Source organism: Peromyscus leucopus, chromosome 23 (assembly GCF_004664715.2).
Source record: "Peromyscus leucopus breed LL Stock chromosome 23, UCI_PerLeu_2.1, whole genome shotgun sequence".
Taxonomy (NCBI): Eukaryota; Metazoa; Chordata; class Mammalia; order Rodentia; family Cricetidae; genus Peromyscus; species Peromyscus leucopus.
In genome coordinates, this window is record NC_051082.1 from 29011251 (window position 1) to 29031769 (window position 20519).

Genomic DNA, 20519 nt, shown 5'->3' on the forward strand with positions numbered 1-20519 from the left:
ACGCCTACATTCATGCTGCACCGGGGCACGAAATTCTTAGGTTTCAGTGGGGTCAGGACCCTGGAAGTTACAAGACCTGAGGACTCGCTGATGAGCGGGGTTGTCACGCCGAAAAGGACGTGCGGGGGCGGGGCTCTGGGAGGGGCGTGTTCTAGTGGGCGTGGCCTAACGCGGGCTTTGGGTCTCCCCGGGAGCGTGGTCAAAGAAATCCAGGGACCTGTTGCTAAAGCGAGATTGGCTGCTGTGTCTTCCCACTCAGGACTCGGCTTTTGACAAGCACGAGGCCGGGGCTGGGGTACTGGTGAGCCCCTACCTCTCAGATCTCTCTGGACCTGGCTAGGACCTGCAGTTTCCCAGGGGAGACCCGGATCGGGAGTGAGGGTGAGGTGGACCCTGACTTTTCCCATTCAGAGCTGCGGGTCCTGGCTGTCTTGGATTTGAAACTGGAGGGTAAACCGCGGTTGTGGCCATTCATCAAATTCTTAGAGAGCCCTAGACCCCCAAAGAGAAACACCTACTTAAGTCCCCTAGTGACCCAAGAGGAGCTGGTGCTGGGGAGGACGACATTATGGTGAAGTCCCAGAGCTTCCTGACCCCGGGACCCACTCATCGGTTCCTGTTGACCTCTTCACCTCATTTATAGCCCTCCCTCCCCAGCACAGACAGACAACTTTATGGTCAGATTAAAATAACCGAGTCACCCCCCACTAGGCTGCCGCTAGTTTGGGATCTAGCTGAGCAGAGGTCGGGGCAGGAAGATCAGCTAACAGGTCATTTGGAGCGCTGTATGTTGGGAACCTAAAAACCCCACAAGGGGTGGAGGGGGACAGGAATTTTCATGATGAAGCTCCCAAGGGAGCTGGGTATTTTCCCCAAGGACACTGAGAGGGTGGAATCAGGAAAAAAGGAGGGATCTGGCCATATCTCCCCTTCCCCCTCCCTTCCAGCTCCCCCTCCCCCCACCGGTGACGGGAACTAAGGTGGTCAAAGTCTGCCCTGAGGTTTAAAAAAAAAATGGATTGTTTTCCAGTCGTCCAGCAGCAGTGGGGTCTGTGGAAGGACTGGCAGGAGAAGGCACAGCCCCTGGTCATCTAGCGTGAGCTGGGGCGGGGTACGGGGCGGGGGAGGAATGTCTGGAAGGCTGGACCGAGGCCAGACTGAGCTCCCACCCTTTTGGGGAGTGAGGAACGGCCTAGGCTCAGGCTGCCTGCCGGGGCTGATAAGGGGCCCTCTGGGGCTCCCACAAACGGTTTATCATGGGGGGGGGACTGTTTGCAGGGATCAGGAGGGGGCACAGGCATGGACCAGCTTTGGGGTCTACTGCGGAGAGCGGTAAGACCACGCGGATGGGAGGGCTACACACATGAGGTCTTCCTTCATGGTCCTCAGGCCCCTCCCTAATGCATAAGGTTGGCCCCACCTCATCCCCCTTGGGCCCCTCCTCTCCAGCCTCCCCCCCAGAGCTCCCTCCCTGCCCAAGCCGGGGACACTGTTCTTGCCTAACCTTCCCCAACTCCTAGGCCCCTTCCCCTAATCTCATGCCTACCTGCCGGCTCCCCACAGCAACAGTGGTCCCCAGGACCTTCTCAGACCATCTATAAACGTGTGGAAGGCCCTGATCTGGGGCACCGGGAGGAGGAAGAGGAAGACAGGGAGGAAGAGGCCGAGCTGCCTGTCCAGTTCTGCCCCATGGAACTCAAGGGCCCTGAGCCCTTAGGCTCCCGACCCGAGAGGTCAGCTCCCATCCCCTGGGCGGCAGCAGGTCGAAAGGCTGCCCCCTATCTGATCCTGATCACCCTGTTGATCTTCACTGGGGGTGAGTCTTCCCTTCCTCTTCCTCAGCGAAAGGCCTGGGCTGGGGGCACTCCTGGGGTCCAGTAGCAGAGGGGTATAAGAGAACCCACATCTTACCACCTGCCAGCCTTCCTCCTGGGCTATGTGACCTTTCGAGGGTCCTGCCAGGCATGCGGGGACTCCGTGTTGATGGTCGGCGAGGATGTCAACTCTGAGCTTGGCCTCAGCTCCGGCCTGGGCACGTTGTACTGGAGTGACCTCCAGGCCATGTTTCTTCGGTTCCTTGGGGAGGGGCACCTGGAGGACACCATCAGGTAAGAGTAGCCTGGCTTCCTTCCTGGCCCAGTGGCCGGTCCAGTCCAAACTGGAGGCCCTGCCAGTTCTCATGTTACCTAAGTCCCTCTTGGGTCTTTCCACCCTCCCTCCCAGCTTCCATGTTCAGTGGCCCCTGGAAGGATGGCAGATACCAGGAGCTGAGTACCCGAGGACCTGAGACATTGAGGATGGTTTATTTAGGAGACAAGCAGCTGAGCAAAAGAAAACAGAGGGACCAGGGCCTGGTGGCCTACGCCTGTAATCCCAGCACTCAGGAAGTAGATGCAGGAGGATTAGGTGTTCATGGACATCCTTGGCTACATAGTAAATTGGAGGCTAGCCTGGGACACATGAGACCCATCCCCCCAAAAAAAACCAAATAATTTGTAAAGGTAAATGACATTTTAATTTTATTTTATGTAATGGTCAGGTAATGAAGAATAGGTTTGATTTTTTTTTTAAGTATTTTTTTCAGTGTGTACTGAGACAACCACATGATTTTTTTTTCCTTTTTGGGTTTCTTTCTTTCTTTTTTAAATATGTATTCATTTATTTATTTTATGTGCATTGATGTTTTGCCCCCATGTGTGTCTGTGTGAGGATGCCAGATCCCCTGCAACTGGAGTTCTAGACAGTTGTGAGCTGCCCAGTGGGTGCTGAGAATTGAACCCGGGTCCTCTGGAAGAGCAGCCAGTGCTCTTAACTGCTGAGCCATCTCTCCAGATCCTCTTTCTTTCTTCTTTTTAAGCAGTTATTTATTTATTATCAGGGTATGGTGCTTGGGTGCTGCGCATGTGTGGAGGTCAGAGAACAGCTTGAAGTCAGTTCTCTCCTACTGCCGTGTAGAACCCAGGGACTGAACCCAGGTCCTCAGGCTTGACCACAAGTGTCGTTTACTTTCTGGGCCATCTCACTGGGCTTCTTCAAATTTTTTTGTTTACAGTTCTGGGGGTTGAACCTCGGACCTTGCATGCTTGTAGACAAGTACTCTGCCGCTGAGCTACGTCTGTACCCTTTTTATATTTTGTTTGATTTAATTTGTTTTGGTTTTAGCTTTTTTTTTTTTTCAGACAAGATCTTGTGATGTAGCCCAGGCTGGTCTACTCGAGATCCTCTCCCTTTACACCCCCACCCCCAAAAGTGCTTGGATGTGTACCTACGTTTTCCTCCTCCTCCTCTGCACTGAGGATCAAAGCTAAGCTACTACTGTCTTTAATGTTGATGTAGCCGTTTGGATACACGAGTTTCCTTGCCAAGCCTGATCATGGTGTAGCTTTTGACACACAGCAGGGCACTTGATCAAAGCAGATGGCTCTATCACGTTGAAGGACCACCAATCTGAGGCTCCGGCTATAGCTCCGGTGACCTAGCATGATCCCCTAAATGGCGTGAACTAAGTGTGGTGGTTCACACTGTGATCCAGGACCTGGGAGGTGGGAGCAGGAGGGTCAGGAGTTCAAAGCTGTCCTTGGCCACATAGTGACTTCCAGGCCAAATGAGGTCTTGTCCTCCACCCTCCACGCCCCCCCCCCCAAAAAAAAATCTTATGAAAGCCAGGAAATGGGTAGAGCTAAAAACCTGCCAAGTTTTCCTAAATCCATACCCTCTGCAACAGGGTAAGGAATGGAAAAGGCTCTGGAAATGTGAGCCAACATAAATGTCTCCTCCCCAGACAGACAGACAGACAGGCAGGCAGGCAGGCAAATACAATGAGGAGGAAGGGGGGGAACCAAAACCAGAACCTCAAAAGGTGTAGTCAAAAAGGGAGGCTCAGAGCTGGCGAGATGGCTCAGCGGGTAAAGGTGATTGCTGCCAAGTCCAACAACCAGAGTTCAATCCCCGGGATTGCAGGGATGGGAGGAGAGAGGCAGGCTCTAACTTATCCTAAAGCTAAAACAGAGAAGTTCTGGGTCTACCTGGGTTTCGAGGTAGTCTGTGGCCAGCCTTGCCAATTCAGCATAGCCTTGTCTAAAAATAGAACAGAAAAAAATGTAAAGGTGGTTTGGGGTAACTAGAGTGGTTTCCTAGAATCCCCTACAAGGAAGGGTAAGAGAGAGGGAGCGTGTTTAGAGAGCCAGGAGCACCTCCATCCCAAGACTAGAGGTCTGGAAAACCAAGAGGTCGGGGAACCCAAGAGTCCCGTGGGAGATGTGTCCACTCTGGGAATGGCCAGGTCTCTGCCAAGGCCACAGGTCTGTGACAAATGGGGAGGGTAGTTTCTCTTGCAAAGGTTTCAGATAGACCTTGGTCACAAACCATGAGAGGGCAGCACATGCTCCAGGCGAGAAGAGTTTAGGTGACAATTTCTTGCTGGGTGATGATAATGGAAGAAGACAGGGTGAGGTCCTGTCCTGAAGCTCCATCCTCCTGCCTCCACCTCCCAAGTGCTTTCTACCTGAGTTCGAGGCTAGCCTGGGATCCATTAGATGGCATTCCAGGCCTGCGTTTTCCCCACTTCTGCGGGGGAAATGGGAGTGAGTTCCTTTTCTGCACAACCCCTCCCCAGTGTGATCCCTCTCTGCTCAGGGTGACCACCCTCCGGGAACGCGTGGCCGGCTCCACCATGATGGCCACTCTGGTCAAAGACATCCTCGATATGTTCTCAAGCCAGAAGCTGGACCACGTGTGGACCGACACTCACTATGTGGGGCTTCAGTTCCCGGACCTGTGAGTCTGGGGACGCGACAAGGGGACACGCCGTGGGGTTGCACAGCCAGGGCGCTCACCCTCCCTGTCCTCAGGGCTCACCCTAACACCTTGCACTGGGTGGATGCAGCCGGGAGCGCCCAGGAGCAGCTGCCGCTGGAGGATCCGGAAGTCTACTGTCCCTACAGCGCCACTGGCAACGCCACGGTGAGCGAGCCTATCACGTCGCCCTCGGTGGGTAGCTGAGTCGCGATGCCCGCACCGCACTGTGCCTCAAAGATGCCTCGGTCCCCAGGGCAAGCTGGTGTACGCCCACTACGGGCGGCGGGAGGATCTGCAGGAGCTGAGAGCCAAGGGCGTGGAGCCGGCCGGCAGCCTCCTGCTAGTGCGCGCGGGCATTACCAGCTTCGCCCAGAAGGTGAGGGTCCCACGTGGGGCAGTGTGTGAAGTGAGGCGCGAGAGGTCTGGGGAACAGGCTGTCTTCGTCGAGGATCTAGGAGGCTGTCACCGGGAGAAAAGAAAAATCGGGCACATTTTAAGAACATGTTGGCAGAAGACAGGCATGTAACCTGTAACCCCAGCTGCGTAGGAAGCTGAGGCAGGAAGATTGTAAATTCAACACCTGCCTGGGCTACACAACGATTCTCTCTCTCTCTGTCTCTCTCTCTCTCTCTGTCTCTCTCTCTCTGTCTCTCTCTCTCTCTCTCTCCCTCCCTCCCTCCCTCCCTCCTCCCTCCCTCTCTCTCTCTCTCTCTCTCTCTCCCTCCTCTCTCAAAACAGGGTTTCTCTGTGAGCCTTGGCTGTCCTGGAACTCACTCTGTAGCCAGGCTATCTTCAAATTCAGAGATCTGCCTGCCTCTGTCTCCCAAATGCTGGGATTAAATATGTGCGCCAATACCTCCTGGCATGTCTCCTTTTTTAAATTAAATAATGAAAATGCAGCTGACGGCCAGATGTAGTGGCACAGATCTGTCATCTCAGTGCTTGCAGGGGCCGGTGGAGGCAGGAGGATTAAGGTTCAAAGTCATTTTCAGCCACATAAAGAATTTGAAGCCAGCCTGGAATACGTAAGATTCCGTCTGAGGGGCTGGAGAGATGGCTCAGAGGTTAAGAGCACCGACTGCTCTTCCAGAGGTCCTGAGTTCAATTCCCAGCAACCACATGGTGGCTCACAACCATCTGTAATGAGATCTGGCGCCCTCTTCTGTATACATAATAAATAAATAAATCTTAAAAAAAAAAAAAAAAAAGATTCCCTCTGAAAAACCAAACCAGAGGGATAAGGGAAATAGCTCAGTGGGAAAGGACACGTACTACCAAGTCTGAATCCAACCTCTGGGACCGGAGGCGCGAGAGGAGAACCTGTTCTCGGAAGTTGTCCCTGACACACAGATAAATAAATACATGTAATAAATAAATAAATTCTCTTTCCAAACAAAATAGCACATGGGAAAATAGCACATGGGCTTGTGGCGTGGTGCAGTTGGTAGAGTGCTTGCCTAGCACACCCAAAGCCCCGAGTTTGAGTCCCCAGCACGGCGTATACTAGGTGTGGTAGCACACACCTGCAATCCCAGCCCTGGGGATGAGGAAGCAGGAGGATTAGGAAGTCAAGATCATCCCTGGCTACACAGAGAGTTCAAGACCTGCTTGGGCTAGAGACTATTTCAAAAGAAAAGAAAAGAAAAGAAGAACAAGGCTGGGAGACGGTCAGAGGTCTCGCAGGTAAAGGTGCTTGCTGTCTTGCCTGAGACCCAAGTTACACTCCCAGGACACACTTGGTGGAAAGAGAGCACATGTAACATGTGCCAGGCCCTCGGCTAAATCTCAGGAGTGAAAGACAAATGTTAGCAGTGAACAAAAGCGGGAGGTTTGGTTAAATCAGCCAGGGAAGAGAAAGAGAGGCAGTGTGGTGCACAGGTTTTGCTTGCTTGGTTGGTTGTTTTGTTTGTTTGAGACAAGGTTTCTCTGTGTAACGGCCCTAGGTGTCCTGGAACTCACTCTGTAGCCCAGGCTGGCCTTGAACTCACAGAGATCCGCCTGCCTCTGCCTCCCGACTGCTAGGATTAAAGGCATTCGCAGCTTGGACAGAGATTTTTAATTTTTTAATTTTATTATGTATATTGGTGTCTTTTGCCTACTGCATGCAGTCTGTGCACCGCATACATGCCTGGTGCTTGTGGAGGCCAGATGAGATGTCAGATCTGCTGAAACTGGAGTTACAGACAATTGTGAACTCCCATTTAGGTGCTGGGAACAGAACCCAGGACCTCTGGGAGAGCAGCCAGCACTCTTAACCACTGAGCCCTCTCTCCAGCCCTGGGCACACAGGTTTTAAATGCTACAGAGGCACTGAGGGAGGGCTGGAACATGAGTGCCAAGTGACAGCTACACACGGTCCCTTCAGGATGGCAGCTGCAGATGAAGGAGCCATTTTACCTTCCCTGGCTTTTCTGTGCTCCCTCAGGTAGCCGTTGCCCAGGACTTTGGGGTCCAAGGAGTACTGATATACCCCGACCCAGCAGACTTCTCCCAGGACCCTCACAAGCCAGGCCTGCCCAGCTACCGGGCTGTGTATGGGCACGTGAGTCTTGGGGCCCAGGGATGCACAAATGGGGCTTGTTCGGGCCACAGTTTGAGAGCGGGGACCCCTTCCTCTTTAGGTGCACCTCGGAACTGGAGACCCATACACGCCTGGCTTCCCTTCCTTCAATCAAACCCAGTTCCGCCGATAGAGTCATCAGGCCTTCCCAGCATCCCTGCCCAGCCCATCAGTGCCAACGTCGCTGTCCGCTTGCTCAGGTAAGAGATGGAAAGTGTGTGGGGATGGGCTGGGGGTGCCGGAGGGCTCCTTGGGTGAATAAGAAGGTGACTCTGTAACTAGGGAGATAGTTCTGCCAGTAAAGGACTTGCTGCTCTAATATGAGGACCGGTTTTACACCCCCAGAACCCGGGTTAAAAACAAAGCCGCCGGGCATCAGCGGTGCACGCCTTTAGTCCCAGCACTCGGGAGGCAGAGGCAGGCAGATCTCTGTGAGTTTGAGGCCAGCCTGGGCTACAGAGCGAGATCCAGAGAGGCACGAAAACTATACGGAGAAACCCTATTTCGAAAAACAAAACCAAACCCCCCAAATAAAAAATAAACAAAACCTAAGTGTGTGTATGCAGTCCTCCACTGGGAGGCAGAGCCAGGTGGATCCCTGGAGCTCTTTGGCATCCAGCTTAGGGTAATTAGTGAGCAGATCCTGTCCAAAAAAATAAACCAAGAAGTCCTATTCAGATGCCTCAGTGGGTAAAGGCACTTACTTGCCAGGAAGCCTGAAGACCGTCTCCAACTATCACATACTCAGAGACTGACATCCATCCACAAGTTGTCCTCCAACCTCCACACGTACACTGCGACGCACTCATACACAAACAAGAAAATATGTTATAAACTTACCAACAAAAAGTGGCTAGCACTTGAGGGCCAGATGTGAGGTTGGCCTCCACACACACCTGCACACACCCTTCCACACACACGTGCATGCGCACACACACAAAAGAAAGAGGTGACCCTCTAGGTGGGCACCCCTTTTGCCAGGCCCCACCATCTGGTACACCCACAAGTGCTGCGGACCTTTGCCCAGGACGCAGCCTACACCACTGTCCGTAGGGACGAGAGAGGATGGGATGGGGCTCCAGGCTCTTCTGGGGCCTAGGCCACACTACCACTTCAAGAGGTCTCTGCTCCGTCTTTTTCCAGGGAACTCAAAGGCCCAGTGGCCCCCCAGGAGTGGAAAGGACACCTGTCAGGCTCTCCCTATCGGCTGGGACCGGGGCCAGCCCTGCGCCTTGTGGTCAACAACCACAGAGCCTCTACTCCGATCAGTAACATCTTCGCCTGCATTGAAGGCTTCGCAGAACCAGGTGGGCTTGTCTGCCCGGTATCTCCCACAACTTAGGCTCTGCTCCGAAACCCAACCAAGGACTGATGCAGGAGGCCTCGAGAAGGGCCAGGAGTGATGCCCAGGGAATGGAGGCTGATGAGAGGTGGCAGTGAGGAGCCCTCCAAATGGGCGGTATTGTTCAGTAGTGAGCTCCCCATACATTGGGGGTAAGCAAGCGTATGTTGGATGATGTTATACTGGATCTCCAAGCAACAAACAAGGACCAGATTGGACAAACGGCTCTGGTAGTAGGGAATCCAGGGTGGCTGATCAGACTTGTCAGGGTGGGGCTGACCTGGGAAGCCCAGGTGTTGAGGGGGAAGCAGAGACCTGGCGGGACACTCGGATGAGGATGTTGAAGGTCGGAGTAGGGGTACAGAAGAGCTGGGGTGAGGGCAGCAGGCTGGGGAAGGTGCAGACCTGCCTGACCAGGGAGAGAATGGAGTCCAGAATGTCCTTCGGGTTTGGTCAGGCGTGGTACCTCACATCTGTCATCCCGGCACTCCAGAGTCTGAGGCAGGAGGTTGATGAGTTCAAGGCCAGCCTAGGCTACATAGCCTAGGCCTCGAGAGCCTATATTAAGCAGAGGAAGGAGCCAGGAGTGGTGGCACACACCTAGAGCCAGGAAATCAGAAGTTCAAGGCCAGTGTAGAATACAAACAAAAACAAAAACTCCAACAAAACAGAATATCCCCCTCTATCAGTAGCAGCTCAGCCAATAGAGAGGTTGCCTGGCATGGGAGAAACTCAGGGTTTGATACAACCTGACATGGTGGTACGTGCCTGTAATCCTGGCACTTGGGAGAAGTGGGAGCAGAAATGTCAGGAGTTTGAGACCAGCCTCGGTTATGTGAGACCCTGTTTTCAGAAACAAAGGTGGGGGGGGCGGGTTCTGTGTGTTTGAATAATGCCTATTGATGGATCAGCCCATCTGGGCGGGGCCAAGAGAGATGGGCGTGGTCTTCTGACCTAGCAGGGATTAGAGAGCTACGCTTGTGGAAATGGGAGGGTCTATATCGTGGAAATGGGAGGGTCTATAGCGCGGAAATGGGAGGGTCTATAGCGCGGATGGAGGGATGGGGAGGGTCTATATCGTGGAAATGGGAGGGTCTATATCGTGGAAATGGGAGGGTCTATATCGTGGAAATGGGAGGGTCTATAGCGTGGAAATGGGAGGGTCTATAGCGTGGAAATGGGAGGGTCTATATCGTGGAAATGGGAGGGTCTATATCGTGGAAATGGGAGGGTCTATAGCGTGGAAATGGGAGGGTCTATATCGTGGAAATGGGAGGGTCTATAGCGCGGAAATGGGAGGGTGTCTATAGCGTGGAAGCTGTTGGGGGTCGGGGGTGGGGAGTGGAGAGGAAAGGGTGAGGCTCTGGAAGCACCCACCCTCCAGAGTCACACGGGGAGACATTGTCAGTTTAAGATGTGGGCTCTACACACACCTTCCCCAGATCACTACGTTGTTATCGGGGCCCAGAGGGATGCGTGGGGCCCAGGAGCAGCAAAATCTGCGGTGGGGACTGCTATCCTGCTGGAACTGGTTCAGACCTTTTCCTCCATGGTCAGCAATGGTAAGGTCAGAGCCAGCCTGGGTGAGTTGGGGCTGTGTCCCGAGCTAGGCCTAGGTCAAAGGTAGTTGGCAGCATGTACTGGAAAGAGGTCACTTGGGTCAGAGTCCCATGACTGGAGTATCCAGTGTGTGGTTCTGGGCAAGTAACTTCACCAAAATACTATTTCATCAGTGTGTTAGCCTAGGATACCGAGTCCAATAACCTGAGTTGGGTTCCCAGAAACCACATGGTAAAAGGAGAAATCCAGCTCCCCCAAGTGGTCCCCTGATCGCCACCACATGCCACCATATGCATGCACACACACATACACACACACAAATATTTTTAATTTTTTTCCTTTTATTTTATTTTACAATACCATTCAGTTCTACATATCGGCCACGGGTTCCCCTGTTCTCCCCCCTCCCACCCCTCCCCTTACCCCCAGCCCACCCTCCATTCCCACCTCCTCCAGGGCAAAGCCTCCCCCGAGGACTGCGATCAACCTGGTAGACTCAGTCCAGGCAGGTCCAGTCCCCTCTTCCCAGACTGAGCCAAGCGTCCCTGCATAAGCTCCAGGTTTCAAACAGCCAACTCATGCAGTGAGCACAGGACCCGGTCCCACTGCCTAGTTGCCTCCCAAACAGATCAAGCCAATCAACTGTCTCACCTATTCAGAGGGCCCGATCCAGCTGGGGGTTAATTTTTTAAATGAGTTGGCTAGACATACCTATAACTCTGGCCCTCGGGAGACTGATGCAGGAAGATCAAGATTTCAAGGTTATTCTCAACTACATAAGGAGTTCTAGGCCAGCCTGGGCTACCTGAGTCTATGTCTCATAAAACAAAAACAAACAAAGCCAGGCATGGTGGCACACGCCTTCAATCCCAGTACCTCCCACAGGAAGATCACTGTGAGTTTGAGGCCAGCCTGGTCTACATAATGAGACCCTGTTACAAACAGAAAGAAAAAAAAAATTGAGCATGATGGTGCTCTTACGTAATCTTAGCATTCCAGAAGTGAGAGCAGGGTGATCAGGAGTTCAAGGTAATCCCTGACTACACAGGGAGGTAACCAAAACCAACCAACCAAAAAAACTGGTCAGGCATGGTGGCACGCATCTGTAATCCCAGCACTCAGGAGGTAGAGGCAGGGGGATTGCTGTAACTTCAAGGGCCAGCCTGGTTTCCATAGCAAGTATCTAGCCAGTCAGGTCTACATAGCAAGACCATGTTCCAAAACAGAACCATTAAAAAAAGAGAGAGAGAACAAAAGTTAAAAAAAAAAAAAAAAGGTGGGGATGTAGCTTAGTGGTAGACAACTTGCTAGAGGCCCTTGTTTAATCCCTAGTACTGCAGAGAGAAAGAGAGAGAGAGAGAGAGAAGAGAGAGAGAGAGAGAGAGAGAGGTGCCATAGTAAAATCCCTTTGCATGCTGACCTCAGACATTAACTAGGCCAGACATGGGGCCCACACCTGTTATTCCAGCACTTGGAGTTGGAAACAAGTCATCTTTTACCGCACAGGGAGTTTGTGGCCAGCCTGGGCTACCTGTGACCCTGTCTTAAGACATCAAATAAGGGCAGGCAGATGGTAGCAGCAGGTGCTCGTTGGCAAGCCCAAGAACCTGAGCTGGAGTTCCCAGAACCCGCACGGTGGGAGCAGAGAACAGGCTCCTGCTAGCTGCCCTCTGACCTCCACTTTCCCCCACTGAGGCGGGTGTGTGCCCACCCACACACGCACAAATAAATTATTTTTAAAAATTAAAAACTAAGCCGGGTGGTGGTGGCGGCGGCGCACGCCTTTGATCCCAGCACTCGGGAGGCAGAGGCAGGCGGATCTCTGTGAGATCGAGGCAAGCCTGGTCTACAAAGCAAGTTCCAGGACAGCTAGAGCTGTTACACAGAGAAACCACAACAGCAAAAAATTAAAAACTAAATAAAGACTAGAATGTGGTGTCAATGGCTGGAGTGACAAGTAAGCAAGCAATGGCATCTTTAGAAGCCACTCCCAGGGGGATCGGGAGAGATGGGCAAGAATGCTGGGTGAGAGCAGAGGGAGCGGAGACCCTCTGGGGACAGGGATAGAGAAAGATGCGGGGGTGTGGATCCCTGAGTCATCCCGCTTCATGCAGGGTTCAGACCCAGAAGAAGCCTCTTGTTCATCAGCTGGGACGGAGGTGACTTTGGCAACGTGGGATCCATGGAGTGGTTGGAGGTGATTTGGGGTTCCACACAAGTAACAAGGTAATGGGGAGGGGTGGGGGGAGGGGAACCTTCCTTCTTCACACTCTTCCCCGACCCACAGGGCTACCTCAGCGTGCTACACCTCAAAGCCGTAGTATACGTGAGCCTGGACAATTCAGTGTTGGGTGAGCTGGGCAACGCTACCTGGCCCTCTCTCTCAGGTCCATCTGTGCCACGGACTCTGTCCCTGAGACTGCCATCTCTCCCCTCCCTTCTTTCTCTTCAGGAGATGGCAGATTTCACGCCAAGACCAGCCCCCTTCTGATCAACCTCATTGAGAATATCCTGAAGCAGGCAAGACAGGCTCCGGACTGCGGGTGATAGATACGCTTATGAGACTCTAGCCCAATGGGGGCACAGCCTGACTTGTGCCCCTCGTCCTGCTGCAGGTGGATTCCCCTAACCACAGCGGACAGACGCTCTATGAACAAGTGGTGTTGACCAATCCCAGCTGGGATGCCGAAGTGTAAGTTGAGACGAAGACTAGGGGTGGAAACCTAGGGGAAACTGAGTCCTCAGAGGCCTCCCATCTGCCTGCCCCCAGGATTCGGCCCCTGCCCACGGACAGCAGTGCATATTCCTTCACGGCTTTTGCGGGGGTCCCAGCTGTGGAGTTCTCCTTCACGGAGGTGAGATTCCCCAGCCCTTGCCCCAGGACACCAGGCCCTCAGCCTGTCAGCACCACGTTCCTGCGCCCAGCCCTTCCATGTCCCGGCAGGATGATCGGGTGTACCCATTCCTGCACACAAAGGAGGACACGTATGAGAATCTGCACAAGATGCTGCGAGGTCGCCTGCCGCCGTGGCCCAGGCAGTGGCTCAGCTGGCAGGCCTGCTCCTCATCCGACTAAGCCACGATCATCTGCTGCCGCTCGACTTTGGCCGCTATGGGGATGTCGTCCTCAGGCACATCAGCAACCTCAACGAGTTCTCTGGGGACCTCAAGGTCCAAGATGCCAATCCCGCTCCCAGCCTCCAGGGCGCTTCATCACTAGGGGATCACTAGGACCCTGAGATCTAGGTCCCATCCTGCAGTCCGGCCCTTTTTATTTCTACCTCCAGTCACCTAATCCCCGAGGACACAACAGTATGACCCAAGTGCCTGGGATCTGCCCTCCCTGACCTCAAAGGCTTGGTCGCCTCCCCGCATCCCTTCCCTCTCCCTGCCAGCGCTCTGATCCCACCCTAGGCATCGGTGCTGGGACCAATCTGTCAATCTCAGACTGTGCCTCACCCACAGGCCCGCGGACTGACTCTGCAGTGGGTGTACTCCGCGAGGGGGGACTACATCCGGGCGGCGGAGAAGCTGCGGAAGGAAATCTACAGCTCCGAGCAGAGCGACGAGCGTCTGATGCGCATGTACAACGTGCGCATCATGAGGGTGAGGCCCCCGTTCCCGCCCGCCCCCTTCTGGCCCGGGGTCCCTTATCCCAGGACCTGACACTCTAAAACACTGCGCCCCCTGTGATTTCCCTGTCTCTCTATACGACACACAGGCTTCATAAAGCAGCCTGGCTAGAAGACCCGACCGTCACTTGCGTCACTTGCGCAGGCTCTGGCAGGTGATGAAATGGTTAGGAAAGGCCTGCCTCCTCGTTGTCTACTGTTTAACCTGCAAAGCCTGAAGTATTTACTCCATGGCTTTCCGCAGAAACAAAGTTTGCTTTAGACTGTGTGGCTTGAGTGTTGAAGAACAGGCAAAACGTGGGTGTATGCAAAGAAAAAAGGACATTTCAGGGCGGAGGGTAAGGCAGGGGAATGAACCCGGCCTTTCTTGGGAGCTGCGCACGGGTCATCAGAGCCAGAACAGAGACCCTGTGGAGGGTGAACAGGGGCCAATTGTGGGCAGCCTTTGCACAGCTGAAAAATTTGGGTTTTTGTGTGTTGTGTGGTGGGAATCAAAGCAGGGTATTGTGCATGTTAAACAAATGCCTTACCACTGAGCCAGGTCCCCAGCCCCTCACTGGGGGATTCTAGACAGGTGCTCTACCACTGAGCCACACCCCAGCCCCTCACTGGGGGATTCTAGGCAGGTGTTCTATCACTGAGGCATGCCTCCAACCCACTTTTTGTTTTACATTTTGAAAGTCTTCCCAGGTTGCCCAGAATAACCTTGAACTCGCTTTGTAGCCCGGGTAGACCTCCATCTGCCTCATTCCTCCAAGTAACCGGGATTATGGGCGTGTGCCTCCAGGCAAGGCTCAGGATTTTGAATTTTGAATGTCTAGGCATCACGAAAATTTCTTACAAGGAGGTGAGGTGGCAAAACAGAGCTTGTAGAAAGTATTCTGGTGGGAGTACCAATGGCCCGAGGAGGAAATGGACTTCATGAAGGTTGAGTTCGGGATACCAGTGTCATTTAGCAGGAAAAAAAATGCACACACAAGGTGTTGAAAACAGAGTTGGATAATGATAGCAGCAGCTGGCATTTGTAGCGAGCTCCCAGAGGCTAATGATGTTACTTCATTTTGTTCAATAGCAGGACTTCCTGCCATGCTGTGAGGTTGGCAGTAGTGTAGGCTCAGAGAAGCTAAGTAACTTACCCAAGATCACACAGGAAGTGATGGAGCCAAAGCTAGAGATGAGGAACTCTGACCCCATAGCCTGTGCTCAATGCCATGAAAGAGGAAGGGAAAGAGGGGGGAGGGAAAGGAAGGAGGGAAGAAAAAAGAAAGAAAAGAGAAAGAGGAAAAAATAAAATGGGCCAGGGCTGTAGTTGATGGAGTACTTTCTGATATGCATGAAACCCTGGGCTCTGTCCCCAGTACCAAGAGCTATGTGTGAAGGTGCTGTACTCCTATCTCTTGGAAAGTTGAGACAACTAGCCTGGGCTCCATGATGAGACCCTGCCTCCCCCCACCCCACCCCCAGAGAGAGAGAGAGAAGGAAGGAGATGATAGATAGATAGATAGATAGATAGATGATAGATAGATAGATAGATAGATAGATAGATAAATGTGGGTACTAGGGATGGAGCTAAATGATCGTGCTGTACCACTAAGCCACATCCCTGGCCTCTGCATCTCATGTTTAAGAAGCTGATGCTGGCCGGGCAGTGGTGACGCACGCCTTTAGTCCCAGCACTCAGGAGGCAGAGCCAGGTGGATCTCTGTGAGTTCAAGGCCAGCTGGGTCTACAGAGTGAGTTCCAGGAAAGGCGCAAAGCTACACAGAGAAACCCTGTCTCGAAAAAAAAAAAAAAAAAAAAAAAAAAAAGAAGAAGAAGAAGAAGAAGAAGAAGCTGATGCTGGCACTCGTGTGAGGCTATGTCCAGATATCCCCTAATCCTGAACAGCAGGATCCTATGAGTGATTTGGCAAAGCGACTTGGAAGCTGTGCCCACTGAGATTCTGGTCAAAGTCATGGGCACACACGGACTCTTGAACAGATGTATTAAAAAGTACAAGTGTTGCTTGTGTGGAGGTGAACACTATAAATCCACAATCTCAGGTCTCCTGAGGCTGAGTCAAGAGAACGGTGAGCTTGAGGCCAGCCTGGGCTACACAGTGAATTACAGGTCAGCCTGGGCTACACAGTGAATTACAGGTCAGCCTGGGCTACACAGTGAATTACAGGTCAGCCTGGGCTACACAGTGAATTACAGGTCAGCCTGGGCTACACAGTGAATTACAGGCCAGCCTGGTCTACATGGTGAATTACAGGCCAGCCTGGGCTATACAGTGAGTCTCTGTTTCAAAGGAAAGCAAACAAGGCAAGGGTGAGGGCTGGGCTGGTGGAGTGTTTGCCATACACGCACGAGGCCTTGAATCTCCAGTACACACGTAAAAAGTCAGGCTTCGTGATGTATGCCTGGACCTCGGACTAGGGAGGCAGAGGAGAAGCCCGGGGCTCACCCGCCAGCTGGTCCAGCCAGAGCACCAAGTTCCAGGTTCAGTGAGAGACCCTGCCTCAAAAAATACCGTGGAGCATGATTGAGGAAGACTTACTAGTGTTGACCTTGGCCTCCACACACACATGCATGCACACACACAAGAGGTGCTGAGTGTGCAAGCAAGGTACATCCTCTGTGAAGCAGGTACTAGGGGGCTCAGGGTGGGTGAGGGCTGGGGGAGGGAGGAGTGACTGAAGCCTTCGAAGAGGACGCCCTGGCTTCTAGACCCTGCTCGCACTTTTTCCTGCAGGTGGAATTCTACCTCCTGTCCCAGTACGTGTCGCCGGCTGACTCCCCATTCCGCCACATCTTCCTGGGCCAAGGCGACCACACTTTGGGTGCCCTGCTAGACCACCTGCGGATGCTGCGCTCCAATGCTTCCAAGGCCGTCTCTCCGGGGTCAGCATCGGGTCTGGCCTTCCAGGAGAGCCGCTTCCGGCGCCAGCTGGCGCTGCTCACCTGGACCCTGCAGGGGGCAGCCAACGCGCTCAGCGGCGACGTGTGGAACATCGACAATAACTTTTGAGGCACCGAGCCCTACCTGAGCCCCACGGCATTCTCCCGTCCCCCTGTTGGTGTGGGGCAGGCGAAAGGAGGTGTCCCATGCACCTCTCATTGCGACCTATTCTCATGAACACCCCGGGTCCTGCAATGTAGGTGAGCCTTATTTTCTCCGTGTGCCATCCATACTTATCCGGAAAGCGGCTTTCTTCCCATTACTGGTTCTTCCACCTTCAGGAGCAAAGTCTTCCATATCTAGAGACTACGTAGGCGCCGGGATCCGGGCAGCTCTTTTAGTGGGTGGTCTGTGGTGGGAGGCCCAAGGGGATTAGTTGTCAATAAACCACCTGGTAACATCTATCTGTAAGCAGTTTCGCTTCCTTTTCCTGCCATCCCCACCCCTCACACCCGCCTTGAGACCTAGGGAAGGATGGACATAAGGGACCTGACAGCATGCTGTCTCCATGGGGGAAGTAACTGTTCTGTTGCCTAAGGAAACCGCCTAAAGATAACGAAAGAGAGACGGAAGGATAATTCATCAGGAACCTCGCTTGTTGCCAAGCCTGATGACCTGAGTTCAATCCCCAGGACCCACATGGTGAAAGTTTGTGGTTAAAAGCACCCGATGCTCTTCCAGGGGACACTAGTTTTATTTCCAGCACTTCCGGGGGCGGCTTACAACTGCCTGTCACTCCAGTTCCGGGGGATCTGACTCCCTCTTCTGGCCTCCATGGGCATTCACGCGTGGTGCGCAGACATACACGTGGGCAGAACACCCATACACATAAAGTAAAAACAAATGAAATTGAATTAAGCCGGGCGGTGGTGGCGCACGCCTTTAGTCCCAGCACTCGGGAGGCAGAGGCAGGCGGGTCTCTGTGAGTTCGAGGCCAGCCTGGTCTACAGAGCGAGATCCAGGACAGCCAGGACTACACAGAGAAACCCTGCCTCAAAACATAAAACATAAAAGTAGGACCAGAGTCAGATGTGGCAGCTCACACTTGTAATCCCAGCACTTGGGAGACTGAGGCAGGAGGATTGAAAGTTCCAGGTCAGGAGGTGGAAATATATCTCAGTTGGTAAAGGGCCTGCCATGAGGACCTGGGTTCAATCCCTAGGAGTGTGGTGGCACAAACTGGCAGTCCCGGTGTTGGGGAGGTCCATTTGAGGACTCGCTGGACAACTAGCCTTGCTTAATCCGTGAGCCTCAGGTCCCAGAGAAAGACCCTGTCTTTATTTAAAAAAAAAAAAAAAAAAATGTGGTGCACGCCTTTAGTCCCAGCACTCAGGAGGCAGAGCCAGGTGGATCTCTGTGAGTTCGAGGCCAACCTGGTCTACAGAGTGAGATCCAGGACAGGCACCAAAACCACACAGAGAAACCCTGTCTCAAAAAATAAAATAAATTATGCCTATGTATGAGTGGGTATTTGCACATGTGAGTGCAGTGCCTTTGGGGTCCCTAAGAGGGTGACAGGTCCTCTGGAGCTAACGTTACGGGTGATTGTGGACCACCTGATTGTGTGTGCTGGGTCCCTGAAAAAACTACAGATGTTGTTAAACCACTGAGCCATCTCTCCAGCCCTGCCTTTTTTTTTTTTTAAAAGAGGAAGACAAGGAGGAGGCCAGTGAGACGATGATGTCTCGGCATGTGGGAGCACTGCCAGTAAGCCTGATGATCCAGTTACCTGGTGGGAGGAGCTAACTCCGAAGGTTGGCCTCTGACCTCCTCCACCTCCTCATGGGTAATGAAGTGTATACACACACAGCAAATCAGTGTAAAAAAAGATTAATGCAAAGTAAAGTGGACAGCTGCTGAGGAACAATACCCAAGGTTGACCTCTTGCCCCCACATGCATGTGCACACACATGCACTCACACACACATGAACACGCCCCCACACACAGCGTGGGCCCCTATAAGACGGTGCTGGTCACATACCTCTCAGGTTGATCCTGTCTAGGACATTTCCTCCGGGATCCCCTATGGCCGATCTTTGTCCAGTGAGGATGGAGACCTTAAATGTGAGCTATAGGTTAGGAGATTTTAAATGAAGGAGGCAGTTCTCTCTTCCGTCCTGTGGGGCTCTGGGATGGGGGTCAGGCCCCCAGGCTTGGTGCCAGGTGTCTTGACCCACTGGACCTCCCTGACCCAGTTCTTTCTTTCTTCTTCTTCCTTTCTTCCTTCCTTCCTTCCTTCCTTCCTTCCTTCCTTCCTTCTTCTTCCTTCCTTCCTTCCTTCCTTCCTTCCATGTGGTTGCTGGGAATTGAATTCAGGACCTCTGGAAGAGCAGCCGGTGCTCTTAACCTCTGAGCCATCTCTCCAGCCCTCCCAGTTCTTTCTTTTTAAGCATGGCTTCAGAGCTGCAGCCTGGCTTTTACTTGCTGGGCAGTGGGTTAAACACAACTGGCATCTCCTTATTCTTTTCTTGCCCCCAGCATAGTTCGGGAGGTCTCACCCAGCTCCTCGGGCACTGCGAAGCAGAGATCTCTTCATCTATAGCTTGGGATGTCCCAGGTTTTGAATTTCAGGATGAAACTACCTTCTCTCTGCCTTTCCCCTCTCCCACCGAGACTGACTTGCTAGGTTCTCAGGACTTTGGGCCTGAACTGGGGTCAGAAACCTCAGCTGTTATCTTCCTCGACGGCACACTTTCCAGTGGGGTTTCCCAGCCCTTCTCCCCTTTGCCCAGCGGCTTGTATAGACAGAAAGTGGTATTCACAAAGATGTCCACACTGTAACCCCCAAACATGTCAATAATGTCATCAATAGGCAGAATGGACTTTGCAGTTGTGAGTCCAGATCTCTTCCCCCTCCTCTTCCTCCCCTTCCTTCCACTTCATCCTCCTCTTTGTTTCTGAGGCCGAGTCTCATGTAGTTCAGGCTGCATGGGACTCTCCAAGGGGTTACCCTGAACTTTAGAGTCTCCTTCCTCTGCGCAAATCCTGGGATTAAGAGCATGCTCTGCGGTGCCTGGCTGAGACTAAAGATCTGAACCGTGTCCTCCCATCCCTAGGCCATGTGTTGAAGCTTCGCCTCCCGCCTTCACAGTCACACAGAATGTGACTGTGTGGATATAGGGCTTTGTTGTTGTTGTTAGGGTTTTTTTTTTTTTTTTTTTTTTAAGGACTTAATGTTTTGGTTTTTTTAAGTTATTTATTTTTATTTTATGTGTATCGGTGTTTGCCTGCATATCTGTGTGAGGGTGTCAGATCTTGGAGTTACAGACAGTTGTTAGCTGCCATATGCTGGGAATTGAACCCGGGTCCTTTGGAAGAGTAGTCAATGCTCTTAGTCACTGAGCCATCTCTCCAGCCCCTGTTTTGGTTTGGGTTTTTTGTTTTTTTTTTTTTAGACAGGGTTTCTCTGCATAGCCCTGGCTGTGCTGAAACTCACTCAGTAGACCAGGCTGGCCTCAAACTCAGGGATCTGCCTATTTCTTGTCTCCCAACTGTGGGGATTAGATAAAGGTGTGTGCCACCATCACCTGGCTTCTTCTTTTTCAAGACCAGGGCTCACAATGTAGCACAAGCTGGCCTTGAACTCAAGATCCTACTGGATCAACCTCCTGAGCACTAGGGTTACAGAGATTGTTAGGTATAGGGCCTTTAATGTTAAGTTAAAATGACTAACTAACCAACCATGG

General features: G+C 52.7%; 1 protein-coding gene across 1 annotated transcript; it reads left to right on the forward strand.

Moving 5' to 3' along the window:
* Positions 1–170: 170 nt before the first annotated feature.
* On the forward strand, positions 171–17235 carry Tfr2 (transferrin receptor 2). Its single transcript, XM_037198325.1, is given in 21 exon segments — positions 171–301; positions 1279–1332; positions 1564–1816; positions 1922–2108; positions 4636–4776; positions 4851–4962; positions 5051–5173; positions 7223–7339; positions 7419–7476; positions 7479–7557; positions 8501–8664; positions 10142–10261; positions 12374–12456; positions 12547–12610; positions 12712–12779; positions 12875–12951; positions 13030–13114; positions 13204–13282; positions 13285–13430; positions 13725–13865; positions 16626–17235. Coding segments are annotated over 20 exon segments (2406 nt in total). The 5' UTR covers positions 171–301; positions 1279–1299; the 3' UTR covers positions 16902–17235.
* Positions 17236–20519: the final 3284 nt, after the last annotated feature.